Here is a 22,659-nt window from a genome sequence, read left to right as displayed (position 1 = left end):
AAACTTGAATTATGCATTTTCAAGTAAAATCATATGATTTGGAAATTACTGATTATGCGGGGCTCCCACAGAGTCAATAAAGTTAATAAAGCTGTCCACGAAGTTAATAAACCGTTTTCCTCGCATGACTTTGTTGACTTTATTGCTGTCGGAAAAAAGTCGAGCTTTATTTAACTTTTTCAAGAAAGTCCACAAAGTTCAAAAGCCGTGTGGAAAATGTCAAATAAACAACGTACAAATTAGTGTCTACAAGTATAATAGTGAATTCTTGTTTAAATATTTTTCTTGATAAAAGAAACAAAAAAATGTTTTTTAATATTAATAAGAAGAAAAATGCTAAAAAGATGGTTTTCCCAGCTCCATGTTTGACTATTTCAGTTACTTTCTAAGAAAAATTGCTTTGAAGTCAAAAAGGTGAAATCCTTGTATGAGTGGGACAAAGTTTATGGTTTGCACTTTCATGAAAATGTTTATTAACTTTATTGAGGCTGTGGGAGTCCTGCATTACAAATATATTTGTATATACATACAAATATATTTGTATATACATACAAATACACTCAACAATCTTTCATACATGGTCCCTGTTGAAATTTTATCAGATCTTTCTGGAAAGATTAATGACTGAATGGAGTGTGCTGTCCGTCAAATAATATAATACAAATCTATTTCAGAATTTGTTAAAACAACAAAAATAAAGCAAACTCTATAAGCATTACAGAAACTATGGGGGACAAGAGGGGAGAAACTGTGAGAATTATGAGACATAAACCCCTCAAAGGTGATAACTGCCCGTCAACAGTTAAACAATTATAACAATTTATTTTTCACCAACTAAGTTAAGAAGTGGAGTATCAAACAAAAAGGATAAGAAAACAGAAAAAGAAAAATATTTTTTCAGCATAATTAATTTACGACGCAGTTTGTATCTTATTTCAATTTATTTCAAAATATATAAAGTCTGATAAGATTGATAATCAAGGAGGCACACTTGTGCCTCTATAAAGAGGCGACCCACCACTATGTTATAGCGATATCCGGTCCTAGCGGTCGCAGAGAGACGGCGGTGATCGCATTTTGTAGCCCAAGCTCAAACTAAGAAACGTGCAAAATTTCATCCTCCTCCGACTTTATCTTCATGGGTAAAAGTGGGCCGGAAGTTTCGACCCTCCGACCCCAGCCCCCCATTAACGTTGTCTGATTGGGCTGAAATTTAGAGGTTAAGCTTTTCTCGGGCCCGGGCGCTTTTCCTCGAAATTTCAGCTCAATCTGATCACTCCTTCCCTGTTTTCCAAAAACCAAATATAGCCACTTAAAGTTCAAAATTTTATTTCTCTTGTTAGCCACACCTACAGGCCACAGTTGGCAACTGATCCGGGTGAATGAGGACTCATTCGAAACAGAATTCGACCTGTTAGGGCCTTTTGATATTTTCAGACCGAAAAAATTATCCTCCGAATTTACATTTACGAAAAACCTCGTTTTCCTATAAGAGCCCATGTTAATTTTTCCCACCACAGCCCACCTTTAACGTTGTCTGATCGGGCTGAAATTTAGAGGACAAGCTCTCCTGGGGCCCGAGAGCTTATCCTCGAAATTCTGCTCAATATAGTTACTACATCCTTTTCTTTTAAAATACAACTCTCAAATGGTATTATGATTTACTTGCGTCAAAAATACATTCCACTTGATAAAAAACATTTGAAAGTGTGTCTATTTGTTGTCGAAATTAATATTCCTAACTGTCAGATGGGCGACCTGTATTTGATTCACCGGGAGATGACATTTTTTATATACTGAATTTAAAGTTTAAAAAAGAAACTCAGTTTCTTTTTTAAATTTTTTGAAAAAAAATACATTTTCTAAAGATTTAAAGAGGCTGAGTTACAAGGTCGACCCTTGAAACACCCTGTCGAGACAAAAAAGAATAATACACAATCATCTAAAAGTTAGTCAACCAATAATAGGTAATAAACTGTACAAAAACGTGCAGAAATTATTTAAAAAAACTACGTTTTCTAAAGAGTTAAAGAGGCTGAGTTAAAAGTTCGAACCTTAAAACGTACAGGGATTAGAAGGTAAAGTTGAGGGGCCGCCGCCCCCCAAACCTCCCAATTTCGCAGCCCTTAAATAAAAAAAAAATTTTTTAAACTGAAAGTAAGGAGCGACATTAAAACTTAAAACGAACAGAAATTATTCCGTGTATGAAAGGGGCTGTGCCCTCCTCAACGCCTCGCTCTTTACGCTAAAGTTTGACTTTCTCACAACTCTTTTTTTTAAACAATAAAAACTTTAGCGTAAAGAGCGAGGCTTTGAGGAGGGCACAGCCCCTTTCATATACGGAATAATTTCTGTTCGTTTTAAGTTTTAATGTCGCTCTTTACTTTCAGTTTAAATTTTTTTTTTTATTTAAAGGCTGCGAAAGCGGGGGGTTTGGGGGGCGGCAGCCCCCCAACTGTACCTTCTAATCCCTGTACGTTTTAAGGTTCGAACTTGTGACTCAGCCTCTTTAACTCTTTAGAAAACGTAGTTTTTTTCAAATAATAAGGATAAGAGATTATATTTATCTATAAGTTTTAGTAGTTAACAAATACAAGTTATTAATTTACCTGGGATCTTAAACCAGCAGGCAGTGAAGAATGCCCTTCCTAGTAATTTGGATTATAAGGATAGTCCCATTTTAACGTTCACATTCTCAAAAACGATAGGACAAATGAGTTTTGACTATAATTTAATATTTTAAGAAGTTGATATGGATAGTAATTGGAAACCTGTTTGTAATTGCAAGCAATTTTTACTATTTGTAAATCCAGCTTACGAACATATAAAATGGGGGCTAAATTCCGTCTTTTCAGTCATTTAAAGCCATCAAATATTGTTAGTGGGTTAAATAATGATTTAAATTTATTTATTGGTAAGTGGTGCAAGAAAGAGGAAATTATTAAAGAGATCATGACTAGAGCACAAAATAATATATATATATATATATATATATATATACATATATATATTCTATTTCAAACAACCTTAAGAAATATCTAATATTTTATAATGCTAATATAAAACAAGCCATATAGCTAATCTACAGAATAAATTTATAATTGTACCAGTTGATAAAGCTAATAAGAATTTTGCCATAATTTGTCAGAGACTCTATTGTGATATTTTGTCAAAGGAGTTACTTACAACAAATACATATGAAAAGGTTCATTGAGAGGATAATAGTTTAATATAAAATACAGCGGAGATACAAAATAACATAAATATTGAAATCAATAATAATGATACAAAGTTCCCTTTCTTATTTTGGGCGGCAAAATTTCATAAAAATCCCCCTAAACCACGCTTTATTGCTGGGGCAGCTAGATGTCCAACCATAATTGCGGCTACTGACCTGTCTTTAATTTTAGAGGATATTAGAAATAAATGTACAGCTTATTGCTCTGGAATTAAAAGAATTTCTAATTTTAATTCATTACATAGATTCGCTGGCTATAGTTTCAGCTCAAAGAAAGGATTCATTTGATTTTACTGCACTATATACAAATCACTATATCGTAAATAATTTCTAAGACCACACTGGCTAATCATGACAAAACGAAACAATAGTAAAAAAAGAGAAAAACGAGGATTATACAAGCCAGTGAAACATATGAACTAAAATGCAAATATTTCGGTCAAGACCTCCGCTTGACCGTCCTCAGTGCAGGATAATAACATCAAAATTACTAATAAAACTCCATGGATACTATAAATTTTTTTTTCAAACCTTGAAACGAAACGCAACTAAAATTTGAAGACCCTCTCCATGTAACGGTGAAAGGGTAACTGAATGAAAAAATACAGTACTGAATGGGAATTCAATTTTTTAATTTATACAGAGCATTTTTAAAAGCTAAACGCTTTCCAGGTAAAACATCATCAGATATTAGGTTAGGTTGCAAAATGTGATTTTTTTTAATATTTAAGTAAAAACGATCAGAATTAATTAGTTCATTATAAATGGGGCTTAAATAAGTTTCTCCCGTGTCTCTATTGAGAGCAACCTTTCGGTGAATGTAATGGTCACATTTTGCAACCTAACCTAATCTCTGATGATGTTTTACCTGGAAAGCGTTTAGCTTTTAAAAATACTTTGTTTAAATTAAAAAATTGAATTCCCATTCAGCACTGTATTTTTTCATTCAGTTACCCTTTCACCGTTACATGGAGCGGGTCTTCAAATTTTAGTTACGTTTCGTTTCAAGGTTTGAAATTTTTTTTTTATAGTAACCATGGAGTTTTATTAGTAATTTTGATGTTATTATCCTGCACTGAGGACGGTCAAGCGGAGGTCTTGACCGAAATATTTGCATTTTAGTTCATATGTTTCACTGGCTTGTATAATCCTCGTTTTTCTCTTTTTTTACTATTGTTTCGTTTTATCACTATATCATTTAATTTAGTATTCGAAAACTTAAAAATTGTTATAAAAAATCTTTCCTTTTGTCTAATATGGGTTTAAAAAAAATAGATAATTATAATAAAAAAGCCAGATGGACATATTTCTTTAATAGTACTAACGATGCTAAAGCTTGGACATGATATACGATTTACTCGAATTTGTTATCAACACCTTTATGAGATTTAATGGTAAATTTATATAAGCAAATTATTGGAATTCCTATGGGTGGTAATGCCAGTCTATTTATCGCTGATTTGTTTTTAAGCCAACTAGAATATGAGTATATGATAAACAAAGATAACCCAGGTAATATAAAATATTCTCTTTCAAACAATAAAAGATATTTGGATTATCTTTTGGTAATAAATTGCGTGGAATTTATTGAGATTTCGAAAAATATTTACCCACCAGAGTTAATTCTGGAACCGACTCATGAGACAGGCCAATATTAACACTTTTTACATTTAAATAGTAATATAAGCAAACGGATATAAGCAAAACGGATGATTTTGATTTTAAAGTAATTAATTTCCCATTCCTTGAAAGTAATATACATTCAAATATTACATACTCAGCTTTTTATTCCCAGCTATTTAGATATGCAAGAATTTGCTGTAATTATATGGATTTTAAAAATAGACGTCGAATGCTAAGCCATAAATCGATCTTACGATATTTTTCAGCTAATAAAATAACTTGGCAATTTAAAAATTTAATACCATAAAGATCTTAAGGTAGTCGCTCCACTTCGCCTGGGTAAGGACTTCAATGCGTCGAAACCCATATAGGCGAATGTGTATTCTTCTGACGAGCCCTGGTGTGAGGTAATTACCCGAAACCCATATAGGCGAATGTGTATTCTTCTGAGGAGCCCTGGTGTGACGCAATCACTTGGAAATATTTCATTAGATTTGAGGTGCTTTTGCTTGTAATTTTACGACCGATTACTTTTACTAATAATAATTTTCCATGAATTTGGACACTTCTATTCGGTTGATTGTTGGATTATACTGCTTTGTCCTAGGTGATTGGATAGGTGAGTAAGATCAAGACCTTGTTCAAGTGCTTATTTATCTCAATTAATAAACTAGGAAAACAGTTCTTTTCTTGTTCTTTTTTTTCTCGTCTGTTCTTTTTTTCTAACCAAATAATTATCTTTAAAACATTATATAGAGAGTGCAATTTTTTTTTACTTTCATAGGAATCCGAAAAAACTTAGGGGGAAGGGGTTCAAACCAAGCCCCCCTCCCTGGATACGGTCAGGGTTATTAACAATTTATGAATAGTATACCTGAGCAAATTCCTTGTTTAGAGCCATATCCTGTTCCAATGCATTCACGTTTTCGTATAAATGGGGCTGCTGATGATTCCACATGTGACCAAACCACGAAAACGCATGTGATCGACCTGTAAAACATAAACATAAGAATCATTTTTTGAACACACAGATATTCTAATCAAGTATTCTTGATTTCTCTTAAACATCTTTGACTTACAAAGATCTCCCGAATCCATTTTCAAGCAAAAAAAAAAAAAAAAAAAAAAAAAAAAAAAAAAAAAAATCGGTATGACATTCCCCCACAGCCAATGCAATTACTCCTCGGGTGCATAATTTTTATTCAGGTGGTGCCATAAAGCCGACAGAGTAGCCAACACTAACGAGACTGGAATCAGCTGAAAAATTAATATTATATATTCTTTAAGAATAACTAGATTATGCAAAGGACAGACCCTAGTCATTTCTACCTTCTATTTTGTGTCAAATTTATTATTATTTAATTTACCCGTGTAGTTTGTCAGCAGAACTTAACCCTGTTGTGTTTTAACTTACTAAGAAAACAACAGACACCGAAACAAACAACAAAATCTCCGATGACACAACTAGAAAATAATCAAGTTCCTTTTTAGAAAGCAGAAAAACTCACTTATAGCATGCGGATGCTTTTGAAAAAAAATATATTAACTTGAACTTATTCGTATCAATGGGTAAGCTTTAGGCAAGTAGTGCGTATTTTAATTTCGAAAAGCCAAACATTCCAAAATTACAGTTTTACGCCTATTAAGAATTTCTTGGGACTTTCCAAAGAAAACAAAAGCTTTATGTATCGATTGAGGCCTTTTTAGAATTCCTATTTAAATCATACGTCAGATATATTATTTACTAGTACATTTCTCATCTAAAATTCGACCACAGCTCGATTCTTTGCTAGCTGTTTTTGAAAAAGCTGAACTTTACGATTATAAACTGGTCGAAAGCCAAGTTTTTGGTCAGGAAAAGACATAAAACAGATTCAGTGTATTAAAAAGTTGGGAGTTCTTACAAAAATAACTCCTGACAGCTTAGTTTTTATGCAAGTTTTCCCTTGGAAGAAAATGAGAGAAGACATATTGAAAAAAAAAACAAACTGTTATTATCTTTTTTCTTTTCCACCTTTATTTAGTCAATTCCCGCTCTGAGATAAACTATGAGTCATTAAACTCTGGGGACAATTTCTGGAATCAACAAACACAACTTAAAGACATTTTCATGAGAAAAGGGAAAACCAATCAGGGGTGGCTGACATGCACACCTTAAATCACGGGGCGCACGTGGCTAACTTTGAACTTCATCTGGCCGGCAAGATTCATCGCACTTTTACAAAATTTAGTAGGCTAAGTAATGAAAACCAATGTAAAAGAAAAAAAAAACTCGTATATTCCAAAATTAACCGTCAAAATCAGGAAAAAAAGAACTTTTATTTTAAATATATTACTGAAGCAAAGATACATTTTCATGAAATCACAAAAGAGAAACTTTTCATGAGTCACAAAAGAGAAACTTTCGAATTTGAGAAACCTGGCACAAAGAGCTGTCAGCGATTTTGGTCCAACTTGTATCTGCTTACCACTTTTTTCTAAAATGAAATTGACCAAAAACAAAACACGCTCAAACATAACGAAAGCTAACGTGCAACACCAAATATAACGTGCAACTACCCAGACTGAGATCGATTTGCAAAAGCTAAGTGAAAGAGTGGAGAAACAAATACCACACTAGTAAAACAAATACTTTTTAATGATTCAGTTTTAAAAATTCATTTATATTTGTGTATTTTTCCTTTTAAGCGCTATATATTTCTTTACAATGTGCGTTTAGTATCATTATTATTATATTATCTATTTTTACATGCAATAATAATAGTGAACACAATAATAATAACCAATTATATATCTATTTTCTACTTCAAATAACGCCTACAGTGAGTCTAGATCTAATATGGTGAAATATGGCCTGCAGAGTTGCGGTGCATTTCCCAAATGGCCCAAAAAATGATTTCTATTGGCCACCCCTGTTTTAGATCTTTTATTCGGGCTTATTTTTTATTGGGATTTTTAGATCTTTTAATAAAAGATCTAAAATTAAAATGATGAAAGTAATGAATAAAAAATAATGAAAGTAATGAAAATAATAAAAATGAAATAATGAAAGTAAAGAAAATAAATAATGAAAGTAATGAAAGTAAAAGAATAAAAGATCTAAAAAGATCTTTCATTTACTTTCAGTAAACGAAAGAAGATACTGTCTTTTCTGATAGTGCTGTGCTTTTTAAGTAGTATCTTTATAAAGAGCAGAAAGACAGTGGACAAAGAGAGTCTAGCATAATAGGGATTCAATTTCAAAGGTTCCTTTTACAACCCAAGTTTACAAATGTTCACGCTTGTAAAAATCATCTATTTATTATACTGATTAACACAAGAGCATATACTATTTACTTTTACATAATTCCTATTTATTTGTTCTTATTTTTATTCGTAAATGACTGGTCCTAACCACCTGTGTTTATTGAAAACCATACACTTATTCGTGATCACTTCATATGTTTGGATTGTTCTGCGTGTCATTTCCCTCTAACTCGATTTTTACAGGTAAGACTAAATTAACTTGCTGGCAGACACATGGAGCCATTTTTGTGTTATTTTCTTATATTTTAACCGGGTTACATCAGCAGAGGTTACTAACATGGTAAATCCAAGTGTTTTCCATTTGTTTTTTATGTCATTATATGAGGGTGGCTATCAGCCATTAGTTTGAGTGTGTGTCTCTGGGTGGACAATCCTGATCTCAGTTTCGTATCAATTAAATAAGCTGAAGCTCTTGAGAACACAACTAAATATGGACTTACTCAGCAAATACCTATCTCCTTCATTTTCTTCCGGAAAACCTCTTTGGAAGTATTTTCCAGAAAATCCAAGATTGAAACGAAAGCCATACACAATTCTAGATATCCTCTCTTGACTTTGTATCATTGCCTGTAAATGAACGGATCTGAGCACTTTTAAATAAAATAAAAACTAATCCATTTACATAAACTTTGGAAGTAGGACAGGGATATAGTCCTGCTGCCTATTCTGCTGTAGCTACGGAAGAAAACGAATGTGGGGACGAGAGAGAGAGAAAGATAGAAAGAAAGACACACAGAAAGCACTCTTGAACTTTAATACTTCGAACAAAAAAAATAGGTTAGACTTGAAGGGGTATCTTTTCTTTTTGCTATACCCTATGTGAAAAAGAGAACATTAACGTAAATTTATTCTTTATCTAAATTTATTTTTTGCTGCCTATAAAATAGGAAGCATACAAAAATACTATCGGAATTTTGGGTAAGATAGTCTCCAGAGAGCCAGGGAGGGTGCATTGGCATACAGCTGATAAGCCCCTTTCCAAAATAATATCGCTACATGCGACAAATATGGACTTGGAGTCATAATTGAGGATAACATATATATTCTGACTAGCCAAAGAGCCTGTCAGACAGCCTGCAAAAAAAAAAAATATTAAAAATAATAAACAACGGAGTATATACTTTTTTGAGGACCAGAGAAAAAAAAAGATTGCCCCCTTCCCCCAAACATAAAATTATAATTCCTCTTATCACCCCCCCCCCCCCAAAAAAAAACAACAACAATAACTGATAGTTTTAACTCGATACCCCAACCATAAGACTAAACAGAGTATATTTAGAAAATTACTCATTAAATTGGTAAGCTATTAATGAAACCTACTGACTATGCAATATCTATATGAGATATACTTGCTTGTCTTAGACCTAGGACACAAAACAAAAACAACGATATTTATACTCTCTTGCGAGAATCCGATAAGCAACTGACTGTGACTGTAGAAGTACTCTGGAGAATGATTTACCCGTTGTAAAGTATCACGTGATTTTATCAGATTCGTCGTTGAATGGGTGTTATGGACATTTACCAATCACATAAAGTAAGATATGGGCTTTTTAAAAAGCTTATCCTTTTCCCAAACGGTTATTTAGGTACGTATAAACTCAAATTATACGCACAGATATTACTTCGCCATTACTACGGTCCTAGGAGAGGAAATCTGGCAAACAGCTAAGGTCCAAGTTTTATCCTTCAAAGAAGGAATGGAATGCCATTCTAACTCAACATTTCCTACGATCCCAACTGTTACCAAGTCCCCCAGAAATTTGAAAGAATCACCAGCCCCTGAAACGATGGTAGAATCACCAAGCCATAGCAAAAAAAAAAAAAAAAAAAAAAAAGCCGACCAACAGGGTAACACAGAAATCGACGACCCCTCACGAAGTCTCTTCTGGCGAGGATGATGTTCAAAGCAAAACCCAAGCGAGAAGATACCCAACAAGAATGCCTGACGACTAATTAATGTGTGACTTCGTTTTTAACAAATTTATCCCTTTCTAATAGCATTGCTTTTAATAATTCCGATATAGAAAGAAAACAGAACGCCAACCCTATAAGCAGCCCCGATGGTACCTTAACTCATGCTAATTGTAAATACCTTGATATTCTCGATTTTGCTACCAATGTGAAGCCAAAACTAGTCAATAATAATTCCCTTAATGTTCATTGTTTCAACATCAGAAACATCCGGGATAAGTGGCTCAAATTTAAAGATTTAGTTTCATTTAATGATGTTTACCCTTTTGACGTAATAGGATTAACAGAGACTTTCCGATAATGATGACACTAGTGATTTTTTACACCCTGGTTACCAAATAATCCATGTTCCTAGGAGGTTGACTAAGTGTTCTGGGGACATCTCACTTTACACTCATCCGAATGTAAATTTTACCAGGCTATCCAGAGCGTGAGTATATTTTTTATGCAAAAATAAATCTCAGCTGCACTTATTCAATAGATGTTATCCCAGTTTTCGGTCAAAATTATCGTATAGCCTACTTTCCTTGTTTAATCAGCTTCTTCTATTTCCAACTTCATATCTTTTTAGTTTGTTTGATGATTTCTCTAATTTTATTAATCTACCCCATAAAAAGGCAATAGTTCTTGGGGACTTTAATTGTAACCTCCCCAGTAGAGTTGATCCTGTGAGATCAACTTCAACATTAATTGATAACATTTTTGTATCCACTTCCCTGGGAGATGACCTGTCCTCAAATATAATATTTTCAGATCTGTCAGACCATTCTCCTATTTACTTGTCATTACCTTGGCAACCACTAACTCTATGCTCTAGAATTAATTTCCCAACACGTACTAGAAACTACAGCTCTGCAAATATAACCTATTTTATTGATTGCCTAAGAACCACTGACTGGTTTAATGTTTTAAATTGTCAAGAGGTAAATTCTGCCACAAATGGTTTTGCGCAAAGGATAAGTGAGATTATTCATTCAACTTTTCCTATTCGTAAACCTAACCGGAAAACTATCTTTATATGCCCCTGGATGTCACATAACCTCATTGTCTCCTCAAATCGTAAAAACAAATTATATAAGTTAGCCTGTAAGACCAGTAGTGATATTGACCTACCAAATTATAAAAATTATGAAAACTTATACACTAAACTCATCCGTGTAGCGAAGAAAAATTATTATTATACAAAAATTCTCAATTGCAAAGGGAACTTGAAAAAGATTTGGTCCACCATTAATGATATACTTTCAAAAAATAGAAAATCAAAGTCTATACCTATTCGCCTTAAAGACACAAATGGTAGATTAATTGACCCTTTACATGCATTTGACGCATTTAATAATTATTTTTCTAATGTTCCTCATACTGACTCCCGCTCCTCCTTAAAAGCTGTATTTCCTTGCTTCAATTCTAGATCCATGTTTTACTGCCCAACTGATAGCAATGAGGTACTTCAAATCATCGGTTCTCTCCCGATTAGTTTTACGGCTGACTGTCTTGGATTAAGTAATAAATTCATGAACAACATATTTGCTTTTGTTTACGAGTCCATCAAACACATTGCCAACATAACTTTTAACTCGCGGAGTTTTCCCTGATTTACTAAAGTCAGCCATTGTTATTCCAGTTCTTAAGAAGGGCGATCCAACTGAGATAGGTAATTATCGTCCTATCTCAATTCTTCCTGTTATATCCAAAGTGCTCGAGAGAATCATCTTCAGACGTCTGTTTCCCTTTCTGTTTTACAGTCAGCACTCCGTTTCCTTGATTTCTCCTCACCAATATGGCTTTAGGCCAAAATTATCAACTTCTCATGCTCTAATTGACGCCACACAGTTCATACGCTCACAACTCGACCTTAAAAAAAAACTGTATTGGGCTTATTTTTGGATTTCTCTAAGGCCTTTGACACGGTGATCATAGTATTTTAATAAGTAAATTAAATAGTTACGGTATTCGTGGCTCTCTTGGTACAGAGTGTGAGCTTAGGTGGAGTATCCTCTCAGCCCTTACCTGTTCGGAGGGGTGTCCCGCAAGGCTCCATTCTAGGCCCTATTTTATTTCTCCTATATATCAATGATCTTGTTATGGACCTGGGCCCTTCAGTGTATCCTGTACTATTTGCTGATGACAGCAACTTCTTCATCACTGTCACCAATTTACCATCAGCAATAACCTCTGCATAAATCCTTCTGAACAGAGTCGAGGCGTGGTGCCTTACGAATAACATGACCATTAACAGCAAAAAAGTCAAATAGTATTATTCAGAACCCCCTGCAACAAAGACGTAATCCAACCTGCTCTTGGTCTCAAGTACTCCTCCGACATCCTCCCACAAGTGGAGGTTGCCAAGTTTCTTGGTGTATTTATTGACTCATGCTTGTCATTCTCTAATCATATTTGTTACATCACAGCAATAATTTTGAGACAAGTAGCTATGATTAAACGTGTGAATTATTTTCTTCCTCCTGACATCCTAGTTACACTCTATTATTCCTTTATTCTTCCTTACTTTTCTTATTGCAGATCAGTTTGGGGAAATAAAAACCGGTCCTTCACTAAAAAACTCAAATTCGCCCAAAACCGTGCCATTAAAGCAGGTTTTCGGCTTCCCCGTCTATATCCAATCCGTAATTTGTACTCAGATTTTGGCATAGCTCCATTTGATCAAATCATACAAAAACTAAACTTGTCGCTTGCTTACTCTGCTTTCCACAATAATCTTCCTCCTCAACTTCTAACCTATTACAATATTAATAATTCGGAAGCCCACTTTTTCCGTTCATCCAATAGAGCCTTTATAATTCCTAAATGCGTTTCTAGTGCTGCCCAGCATTCTCCCATTTACGAATCTATTATTCAATGGAACAAAGTACCCTCCAGTGTTGAACTAGCCACAAGTTTCTGCAAGCTGTACAAAAATGTAACAAAACTTGATAATATGATTTAATCTTCACTTTTTAACCAATTTGCTTTGATTACCCATGTTTTATTCTTCTATCTTTTTTTTTTCAGTGTTACTTTAATTTTTTCTTTTTTGGTCCTTAAAAAGTTCTCTTCTAGGATCTCTATTGTTATTGATGTTTGTGTTATGTTTTTATTCGAATAAATTGAATTGAATTGATATAGGTGTATAGGAAACACTTTAAGGGGTGTCAAAGGATTTTTCCATGAGCGGGGTCTGAAGGAAATCTAAAATCCGAAAACAAGAGCATTTTTAGGTATAATTTTATCGAGGGGGTCTTTGGACGGGGGTTCTCCACTCTTGCTTTTGTGCAAGTATGCCTACAAAACAAGCCTAAACAATTTTTGATATGTCTATGAAAAAGTAATTTCATAGAAAGTAACATTAAAATTAACTAGAAAAAAGAAAAGGAAAACAGCTTCTACTGAATGTTGCCTACTTTTAGCGGCACCAAACAATTAAGTTTTAATTTGATTTCGCTGTTGATACACATATTACCTATTTTTTCAGTTTTTATTTCTATATGCATTAGCTTAAAATATAAAACGGGAACCCAGTATATTAGATTGGCACAATGAAAAGAGATTCACATTACCTCCACATCATTCACAGTCAACCTTTGGCCTTGAGGACCAACAAAGATATCATCAACATCGATAAGAATATTTCTATCCAATGACGTTGATAGCTTTCCATGACTTAAAAACGACATGGAGTCCAAAAGTAGTATTTTATGAATCCAGAAATCCAAACCTGAGCCAAAGAGCACTCTTTCAATCCCATCAAAGAGACCTTTATCCTAAGTATAAATCATACATTAATACATTGAAAGTTCATACACTTCTTATTCCAGTAACATTAACAAGAAGTAATTTCATCCAATCTCAACAGAATATAAGCCAACCCCCTACGCCAGAGAATATACGATGAAAATTGAAATTTCAAAGCATCTTAGTAAATATCACAAGGTAAAGCAATTCTTGAAGAAGTTCTGAAGGTTGGTATTGGAACCAAGGAGCTATTGGATTCGGCGGCTATCAATCCCATAACTGTAATCGAATTCAAAAAAAAAAAAAAAAATGTCCAATAAAAGTTCTGGGCACTAAAAGTCATGTTTACTCCGGCCACTCTCTATGAAAGAGGTGGTCGTAAAAACTTATGATTCGGTTGAAACTAAAATTTCTAGTACCTTTAAAGGGCCAAAAATGATTGGAGGGCAACGGGCCCACTTCTATGCTCCTGTCCATTTACAAAACTCCCCTATACCATCAGATCAAAATTCCCCAAAGTTATTTTGTTGAAAATAGTCAAAGTCCAATGAATAAGGCTTTGAGGATGACATTACCCACGCAACCACAAGGGCAAGAGCCCTAAATTAGGCAGGCATGTTTGATCTTGGCGTTTCGATTGGCTTAAAACTTTCAGTGATCGTTTCCTGAGCCAAGATGACTATATATTTTGTGAGGATGGGAAGCGTTAAGAGGACCAAAATAAGCTAAAAACTTTTTGTCCCAGATCAGTTTGAGAAAATAATTAGTTAGTTTTCCGCAGGCCCCCAAACAATGGGGTAAAAAAAAGAGACCAAATTTATTCTTCTTCTCATCGGTTTGGAATTTATATTTTTAAGTCCCTGGTCCAAAGAAACCCCAAAGCAAAAAAAAAAAAAAAAAAAAAAAAAACACACTCCCCAAAATAAGGTGCAAAAATGGAATGTTTTTGGTCATGTCAGACGAAACGACTATTGATTCGTGACGCCCATAAATGGTACATACATCTCGTGTCTCCAGTCGAGTTTAAAATTAAATCCATTAGCCTGATATTCCCAGGCCAAGGGCCGTCATTCAGAGACAGAAATATAAAAAAAAAAAAAAAAAAAAAACTGAAACGAACTTTGGCTGGATGGTTTCGCGTACGGTACAAAAATTTGTTTCCTCTTTGATTAGTTTGAAATTTCCTGAACACCTAGACCAGGCTAGGCAGACCGCAACGAAGACGAACAGGTAACACGTATTGGCTTTAATGATTCTTTTTTTTTCTCTGATCGGCTTAAACTTACAAGACAAACATATTGGATCAAGCCAGGACAAAAAAAACGAAAAAATTATCCTATAGGCACATTTTTATGTCAGTTTGTAACGTACTTGTCACGTACAATTTACAAATCCAACTTAAGAGTACAAAGTATTTTGAATGAAAAAAAGAGTTGCATCCATTTGTGAAGCCCCGAAATGGGCCATTTTTTTTTCTCCGAATGGTTTAAAACTTTCAGGGTATGTAGACTGTACCAAAAGGACCTCAAAGCAAACAACCAATTATGAAAGGAAAATTTTATTGTATCGATTCGTAACGCAAGCAATTTGATTTTTTTTTCTGTCTAGATCACCTTAAAGTCTTACGGGGGTGTAGACAGGGCCAAGAGAACCTCAAAGAAGACAAAAATTTTGGGAAAAAAATTGGTTGTATAAATTTGTGACGTCCATTTTTTAAAGACAGCAATCAGATTTTTTTTGTATAAAACCTAGACATGCATTTACTTAAAGACACAAATAGTTACAAGAAAACACAAAATGAAATGCTCCAATTCCAATTTCCAATTGGAATGAGGATTATGATACGTCTCTACACAAGGTTGACAACAGGACGGGATCAGTTAAGCTTCAGCCCCCATAAAAAACCAAATATCCTACACATGCTCAATCCGTACAATTAGGATTTCTTATGTCCATGCACTTTGAGTTTTACAAAATTGAGAAAGCTATTCAACTCAACCCCACTGAAGAACTATATAAAAAATTATTGCACAAAACTACGGCTGATCGAACGTTTTGACACGTTATTCCAATTTTGCCAAAAATTTATATTGCAATCGAAAATTTTAGTTCTTAAGCAGAAAAGCTGAGAAAAAAAAACTTTACAAATATTCCCGCAATTTGCCCATAACGAAGTTATGTCAACGAAAAAATGAACAGAAGCTGATTTAAAAGAAATATTTTCCAAACAAGCTTTAAAAATTTGTAAAGATCAATATTAACACCCAAAAGGAGCAGAAATAAATTCAATTGACAAGTAAAATGAACAAAACTTACTATAAATAAACCTAAAACGAAAAAATCTACAACAAGTAAAATCAGGCCCCTCTTAAAACCTTTAAATTCTGAAGTGTCATTTGTGCTATACTGAAGGCAAAATATATGCTAAGAAGTTGAAAAAAATAAAATCCTGAAAATTCCACGAATTCTTTTTTTTTATGTCATTATGGTATATTAAAAAGAAATCAATCCATTTTCGTTAGTCTCACATGCAGTACATTTTCGTCAATACTTTTTTCCTATTAAATACTTTCCTTTCAAATGCCTATAAAATAAATTGCTGATTTATTGATTATTTATTGAGTTAAAAATACTGCTTGAGCAAACTAAACAGATTGCTTCAAAATTATCAATGTTCCATTCAGAGTTCTATTGAGACACAAATTTCCTATAAGTTTGAATCAAATAGAATCAGAAGAAAAAGTTTTAATAAAAAAATTTCTTTTGTTTAAAATACTAAAATTAAACTGAAAGCTACAAACATATTTATTCTAGAATATATTATTTTATTTCTTATAACCATTGTGATTATTTTCTATTTTTGCTAATGTCTGACAAAAACAACAAAAAACACACTGATCAAAATACACACCTTTTCATTGAATTGCAAATGACACTGTCCTTTTAGCGGATTTGAGGGGGCGGTAGTTCCATTCTTATTTGTGGTGGCTCTTATTTGTGAATCTTTAATAGCTTTTGATTTTCTTTAATTATCATTGCTGGTGATTTTAGAATTAATAAAAAACAAGCTATTTGAAATACAAATCACTTTCAGTAAAGAAAGAATGGCACTCTAGTCTGTAGGGGTGTAATAGGGCCGTAGGCCGATTCCATGCGGTCATTAATGCTCATTATTCATTCCCTTCTCATTACACTATCGATGGTTTTAAATTTGTTCCTCACAAAGAAATGGCTATAAGCCTTGTTTTGAAGTTTTTCTCGTCGAAAATAAGGGTTTTTGTCATGGATATGAAGCTTCCTAAATTTTGAAACTGGAAACACTGATGCCATTATCTCAAAAGGTTAGCCAAAGAAAAATTTGGGAGAAAACGAATTTTGTTTGTTTTAGCGTTGTTTGTTGTTTACTTTCTTTTCTATTTCTCAGTTATATTTAAAATTTTCCATTTCTTCTTAAAATTTTGTGAAACAGTCAATAAACTAAATATGTTATTGTTAGTTATCAATATTTCGGAGGTAAAATAAATATACGAAAATTTATTAGCGATTTATTAGGAAAGAGACATAGAGAAAGATTTTTGTATGGAAGAAGAGGTGTTGAGTGCTGGAAATAATGTTGAATGTGTATGAGTTTTTTTAGGTATAGATTGGGAAGGAGACATAGAGAAAGATATGAAAAAAGAAGAGAAAAGTATGGAAAAAGAAGTGTTGAGTGCTGGAAATAATGTTGAATGTGTATGAGTTTCTTTTAGGTATAAATTGGAAAAGAGACATAGAGAAAGATATGGAAAAAGAAGAGAAAAATACGGAAAAAGAAGTGTTGAGTGCTGGAAATAATGTTGAATGTGTATGAGTTTTTTTTAGGTTTAAATTGGGAAAGAGACATAGAGAAAGATTTTTGTATGGAAAACGAAGTGTTGAGTGCTGGAACTAATGTTGAATATGTATGAGTTGTTTGAGGTTTAAATAGGGAAAGATACATAGAGAAAGATATGGAAAAAAAGAAAAAAGTATGCAAAAAGAAGTGTCGAGTGCTGGAAATAATGTTGAATGTGTACGAGTTTTTTTTTAGGCATAAATTGGGAAAGAGACATAGAGAAAGATACGTAAAAAGAAGAGAAAAGTATGGAAAAAGGAGTGTTGAGTGCTGGAAATAATGTAGAATGTGTATGAGTTTTTTTAGGTTTAAATTGGGAAAGAGGCATAGAGAAAGATTTTTGTATGGAAAATGAAGTGTTGAGTGCTGGAACTAATGTTGAATATGTATGAGTTTTTTGAGGTTTAAATTGGGAAAGATACATAGAGAAAGATATGGAAAAAGAAGAGAAAAGTATGGGAAAAGAAGTGTTGAGTGCTGGAAATAATGTTGAATCTGTATGAGTTTTTTTAGGCATAAATTGGGAAAGAGACATAGAGAAAGATACGGAAAAAGAAGAGAAAAGTGTAGAAAAAGAAGTGTTGAGTGCTGAAAATAATGTAGAAAGTGTATGAGGTTTTTTAGGTTTAAATTGGGAAAGAGACATAGAGAAAGATTTTTGTATGGAAACCGAAGTGTTGAGTACTGGAAATAATGTTGAATGTGTATGAGATTTTTTTTGTTCCTTTTTGCAGCCATGACTCTTGTGGCTTTAAAGCATAAAATATTTATCTATCCAGGTCAATTTCATGAACAAGTAATTTCTTCAAGATGGAATCGATGAAAAGAGGCGTAAACTGCTTCCGGAATTGATTTTCAAATATCCGATTCGTGGTAATAGTGGATAATGACAACATGAAAACACACAATAAAACTATTTCCCCGGGACCTTAACAGCCTTATTCTCCCTCGCTAGTAAGATTATAAAAATAAAAATAAATAAACATACACTACAAACATACACTTGAATGACAGAGAACCCTTCTACGATGTATAGGACAGAGATACATCCTTTAGGTTTGGGTTCAACTATAAAAACTACCGGCTAGATAACGAAAAGGAGGCACTGGTCAAGATCAACTTACCCTCATCACAGTAGTCATAGTTACTGTGTCGTTGCTATTCTTTAAATATGTTGCAGCGTTCACTAGAGATTCGTACGTAATATGTTCTGGAATGAATGCAGTCCATTTATCTCCAGGTAGAGAGCCCCACCATACATCTCCAGCCCGGGTTAACCGTAAGATTGGAGAATCTGGATTTAACATAGCATCCTAAATAATAACCACAGTTAAATATCTTGATATGATCTGAAAGCAAACAATTTAAGCATATGTCTTTTCATAGTCACTACCAAATATACATCGGAAAGGTGAGGGAGATATGGAATTTTCCATCTGTATCTAACGTAATAAAAATTAAAAGATAAAAAATGACACAAAGACAAATGTATACTTATCATTTTTTTTTTTTTTCAGCTACAGTTCAATTTATCCATTTGTCAGAATGAAAAAAGAAGCAACGAATCGAATTACAAAAATAAAACTGACACGTTACCAACACCCCGTAAAGAGCAACCTGTATTCTATAGTAAGCCAAACCTAAAAACTGAGAGAAGGGGTATATATATATACATATATAATATATATATATATATATATATATATATATATATATATATATATATATATATATATATATATATATATATATATATATATACATTTGACAAAGGCAGCTCAAATGTACCAAAAAGTACCAGAAACTTTGGATTGTACCATGAAATGTCCCAATCTACCTCATTATAGCATGATCTCTAAACTGTACCAAAAAGATACAATTGTACCGCGTCGAAAATGCTGCTAATGACACAGTGGAAATAAGAAGATGAGAAAAAAAAACGAAAAGAAGGAAAAATGAGGATATTTACAGCCAGTGAAAATAAAATGCAAATATTTCTGCCGAGACTTCCGCTCGACCGTCCTCAGTGCAAAAATAAAAAAAGAGGACCGTAAAAAAACACCCACTAAAATAAATAAAAACAAAACCGCAGAAAACACAACTAAAATAAAAGCAAGACCCTTACCAAGAAACAGTGAAAGGGTAACTGAATAAAAATCCAACAATTAATGGCGATTCAAGAAACTAAATCCTAGCTCATTTTATTAAATGCTTTTTTAAAAGCCAATCGCATCTAATCTCCAACATACCAACCTTTCCGCTAAGAAAGTTTCTGGTTTGAGAAGGGGGAGGGGGCTTTACGAGGCCCATGGACCATTTTACTTTTCAGGTCATGTAGATGAAAAATCATTGTGTGAATCTGCGTCAAAGAAGGTGTTACCTTCTTCGACGGTCTTCGAGGAGTAGCGACCTAAGGGGTCGCTACTCCTCGATAAAGAAGGCCCTACCACAAGCAGGTCTAAATCCCCACATAGCTATAATGGTCGACCGAGAAAGAAAAATGACAAAACTGGCCCTACCTGTACCCTTAGATTGGAACTGAGCTGTAACGGAAATCCTTTAACTTCACTACTTCCTCTCGAAGGCACAAAACCAACAATACCAACACCATATTGTTTACAGTATTTATCAAGAAGCTCTCTATTCCATTTGTCCATTTGCAAATATCGGTCATAGTTTTCAAATATAAGCACTGCATATTTTCCTTTATCGGAACTAGTTAAAACTGGCAGGGATTTTCCAACTACTTCAAGTTTGTACCTGAAAATAAAAACAAAGATTATCAAGAAGCAGTGCACATGTATACTAGCATTTCTGATGCCTCATGTGGGCTGAGCTCAATCCTTGAAATAATACTTTATAAGACGGAAATATATATTTTGCACCTTATTCTGTGTTCTTAAGAAACTTTCTAAAAAAAGGTCTCATATATTTTTTGGAGCATTCGATCCAAGCCAATATCATCTTCGTGTGTTTATGATGAGTGTTGTAAAGACTTTTAGACATTCAAAATCTATGCTGCATTGACTGCCGAGTCTCTAAAACTTTGACTGCTGCTTTAGGAGTTTCAGTAATTGCTCCACTGCTAAACGAAATACAAACCAGGCAATAAGGAAGAAAATAAGAAGCATTTCAATATTAGCCCCCCACTCAATTGTAATCGGACATGTGCTAGAAATCTGAAAAAATATTTGGCTGACAACTGGCTCTCCTTATAAATATACTTCTTTGGATGAAAGGGTGAAAACTCATTTTTTTTTGCACCGAAGTGGCCATATTCCAATTCAATCTTGCGACCATCCTAGTAGCTAACACCTGTATCAAACTTTGTATTATCTTCCACGAACCAAAACTTATGCACCAAAATTTACTGCACAGGTTTCTGCACAAAAACATGCGCCCAGGGATAGCTGCCGCAGAAATTTCTACATATGGTTTCAATTGGCATGAGTCATATTTTTTCAGTTTTTTTTTCAAGACAAGCTTAGAGAAAATTAGTAGAGTCACTCAGCAATAGATCGGTGTCAAGTCGTACTCAAATACCCCTGAATGTGGCAAATTTAAACAACTTTTCGGTTTGATTATGGGTGAACCATTAAAAGGAATCCACAAGCAAGGCCACGATAATGATGTGAGTATCTCTTTTGTATCTACCAACAATATTTTGCCGTTTTTTCTAGCATAACACCGTCAAAAGAAAAACAGAAATGACAAAAAAATAGTAAGCTATTGATTATCAAACTTAAACTTCCTTACTACTGTTATAAAACTCGTCCCAGTGATCAGTTGTTAGTAGTCAACACATAAGCAAACACTCTTTCTCCGTCCATACATATTTAAAGCTTCTGCTTCGGCCACCTCCCATGAAATCCTCAAATCTTATATGTAATTTTTACAGTATCATCGCAGCTCAAATTTAGAGCGTCCAGCCTTGCTACTACCCCGATTCAAAAATCAAATCTATGCAAAAGTGAGTTATTTAAAGTAAAGACAGTAATGCTACTTAGTTGTAGTAACTATTGCTCTAGCAGTGATTCCTCGATTCTTTAGTAATTACTGAACTTCAAGTTAACAAGTTTGATTCGAAAATTGAGCAGCAAATATCCATGCTCGTTTCATTCAAACTTTATTTACAAAAGGATTGAAAAGAAAATAAAGTTCGAGATCCAACTGTACAATTCCGACATTTAACACTAAAAATATCGACGACAAAACCAGAATCTTATTAGCTATTAAATCATATCGTTTCTGTATTCAGAGGCCAGATTAGAAATTGACACTGCATTAACCAATACTGTTCCCTTTTGCGAGAAGACTTATGTAATGAGAATTAGGGTTGCTACCTGTCATTCATTAGTGTTTTCTTTCTTTCTTTTTGGAAATTCCCGTTCTGTCACTGGAACGACAACGCGAATCACTCTTTTGTTAACAATTGGCTAAGTCCAAGAAAGATGTCACATAAAAGAGTAATCTTGTCATTTTTGTCTAAAAAACCTCTTCGATGCCATAGGATCCTATTGTACGTAAACTCTGACGATCCTAGGCAAGCAGGCGTGGCTGCGGAAAGTTTTTCTTGTTCTGTTCTGTGCTAACTCTAACGTTCTGGCTTTGTTTTTGCGTTGGGGGGGGGGGGGGGGGGTGTTGGGTCAGGTTTACACGGTGGCTGCAGTTGGAAGGTCCAATTCTTCGGCTCCTAGAACAGTGGAATCTACTCCACCTCTTTCTCACAAATCATAGAGAAAGGGATTCAACTGGTAAGCAAACAGCAAAAGAAGAAAATTAAAAACCCTGTCCTATAACTGTGAACTTTCTATATTAGAAGTAATTATTTGTCCTGGCGTTTGTTTTGCAGAAGGTGAACATTCTGAACGAAAAGTTCCAAGAAGAGAAAACAAGGATCCATATAACTTGT

The 22,659-nt window shown here is 33.9% G+C and overlaps 1 protein-coding gene across 3 annotated transcripts in view; it reads right to left on the bottom strand.

The window, feature by feature from the left end:
- Window positions 1-22,659, bottom strand: part of sfl (N-deacetylase and N-sulfotransferase sfl) — a 126,186-nt gene that overhangs the window by 56,244 nt on the left and 47,283 nt on the right. For all 3 annotated transcript variants that reach the window (XM_089089562.1, XM_089089561.1, XM_089089560.1), the window contains exons 4-8: window positions 20,267-20,507; window positions 18,872-19,060; window positions 13,699-13,902; window positions 8,608-8,734; window positions 5,736-5,851 (exon numbers count right to left, since the gene is read on the bottom strand). In XM_089089562.1, coding sequence (XP_088945688.1) covers window positions 5,736-5,851; window positions 8,608-8,734; window positions 13,699-13,902; window positions 18,872-19,060; window positions 20,267-20,507 — 877 coding nt within the window. The remainder of the gene's footprint in view (window positions 1-5,735; window positions 5,852-8,607; window positions 8,735-13,698; window positions 13,903-18,871; window positions 19,061-20,266; window positions 20,508-22,659) is intronic.

The sequence above is a fragment of the Artemia sp. Qi Xiang Cuo genome, chromosome 5, assembly GCF_049724085.1.
Source record: "Artemia sp. Qi Xiang Cuo chromosome 5, ASM4972408v1, whole genome shotgun sequence".
Lineage (NCBI taxonomy): Eukaryota > Metazoa > Arthropoda > Branchiopoda > Anostraca > Artemiidae > Artemia > Artemia sp. Qi Xiang Cuo.
Note: the sequence above shows the minus strand (reverse complement) of the source record. Positions and strands in the feature narration are given on the sequence as shown.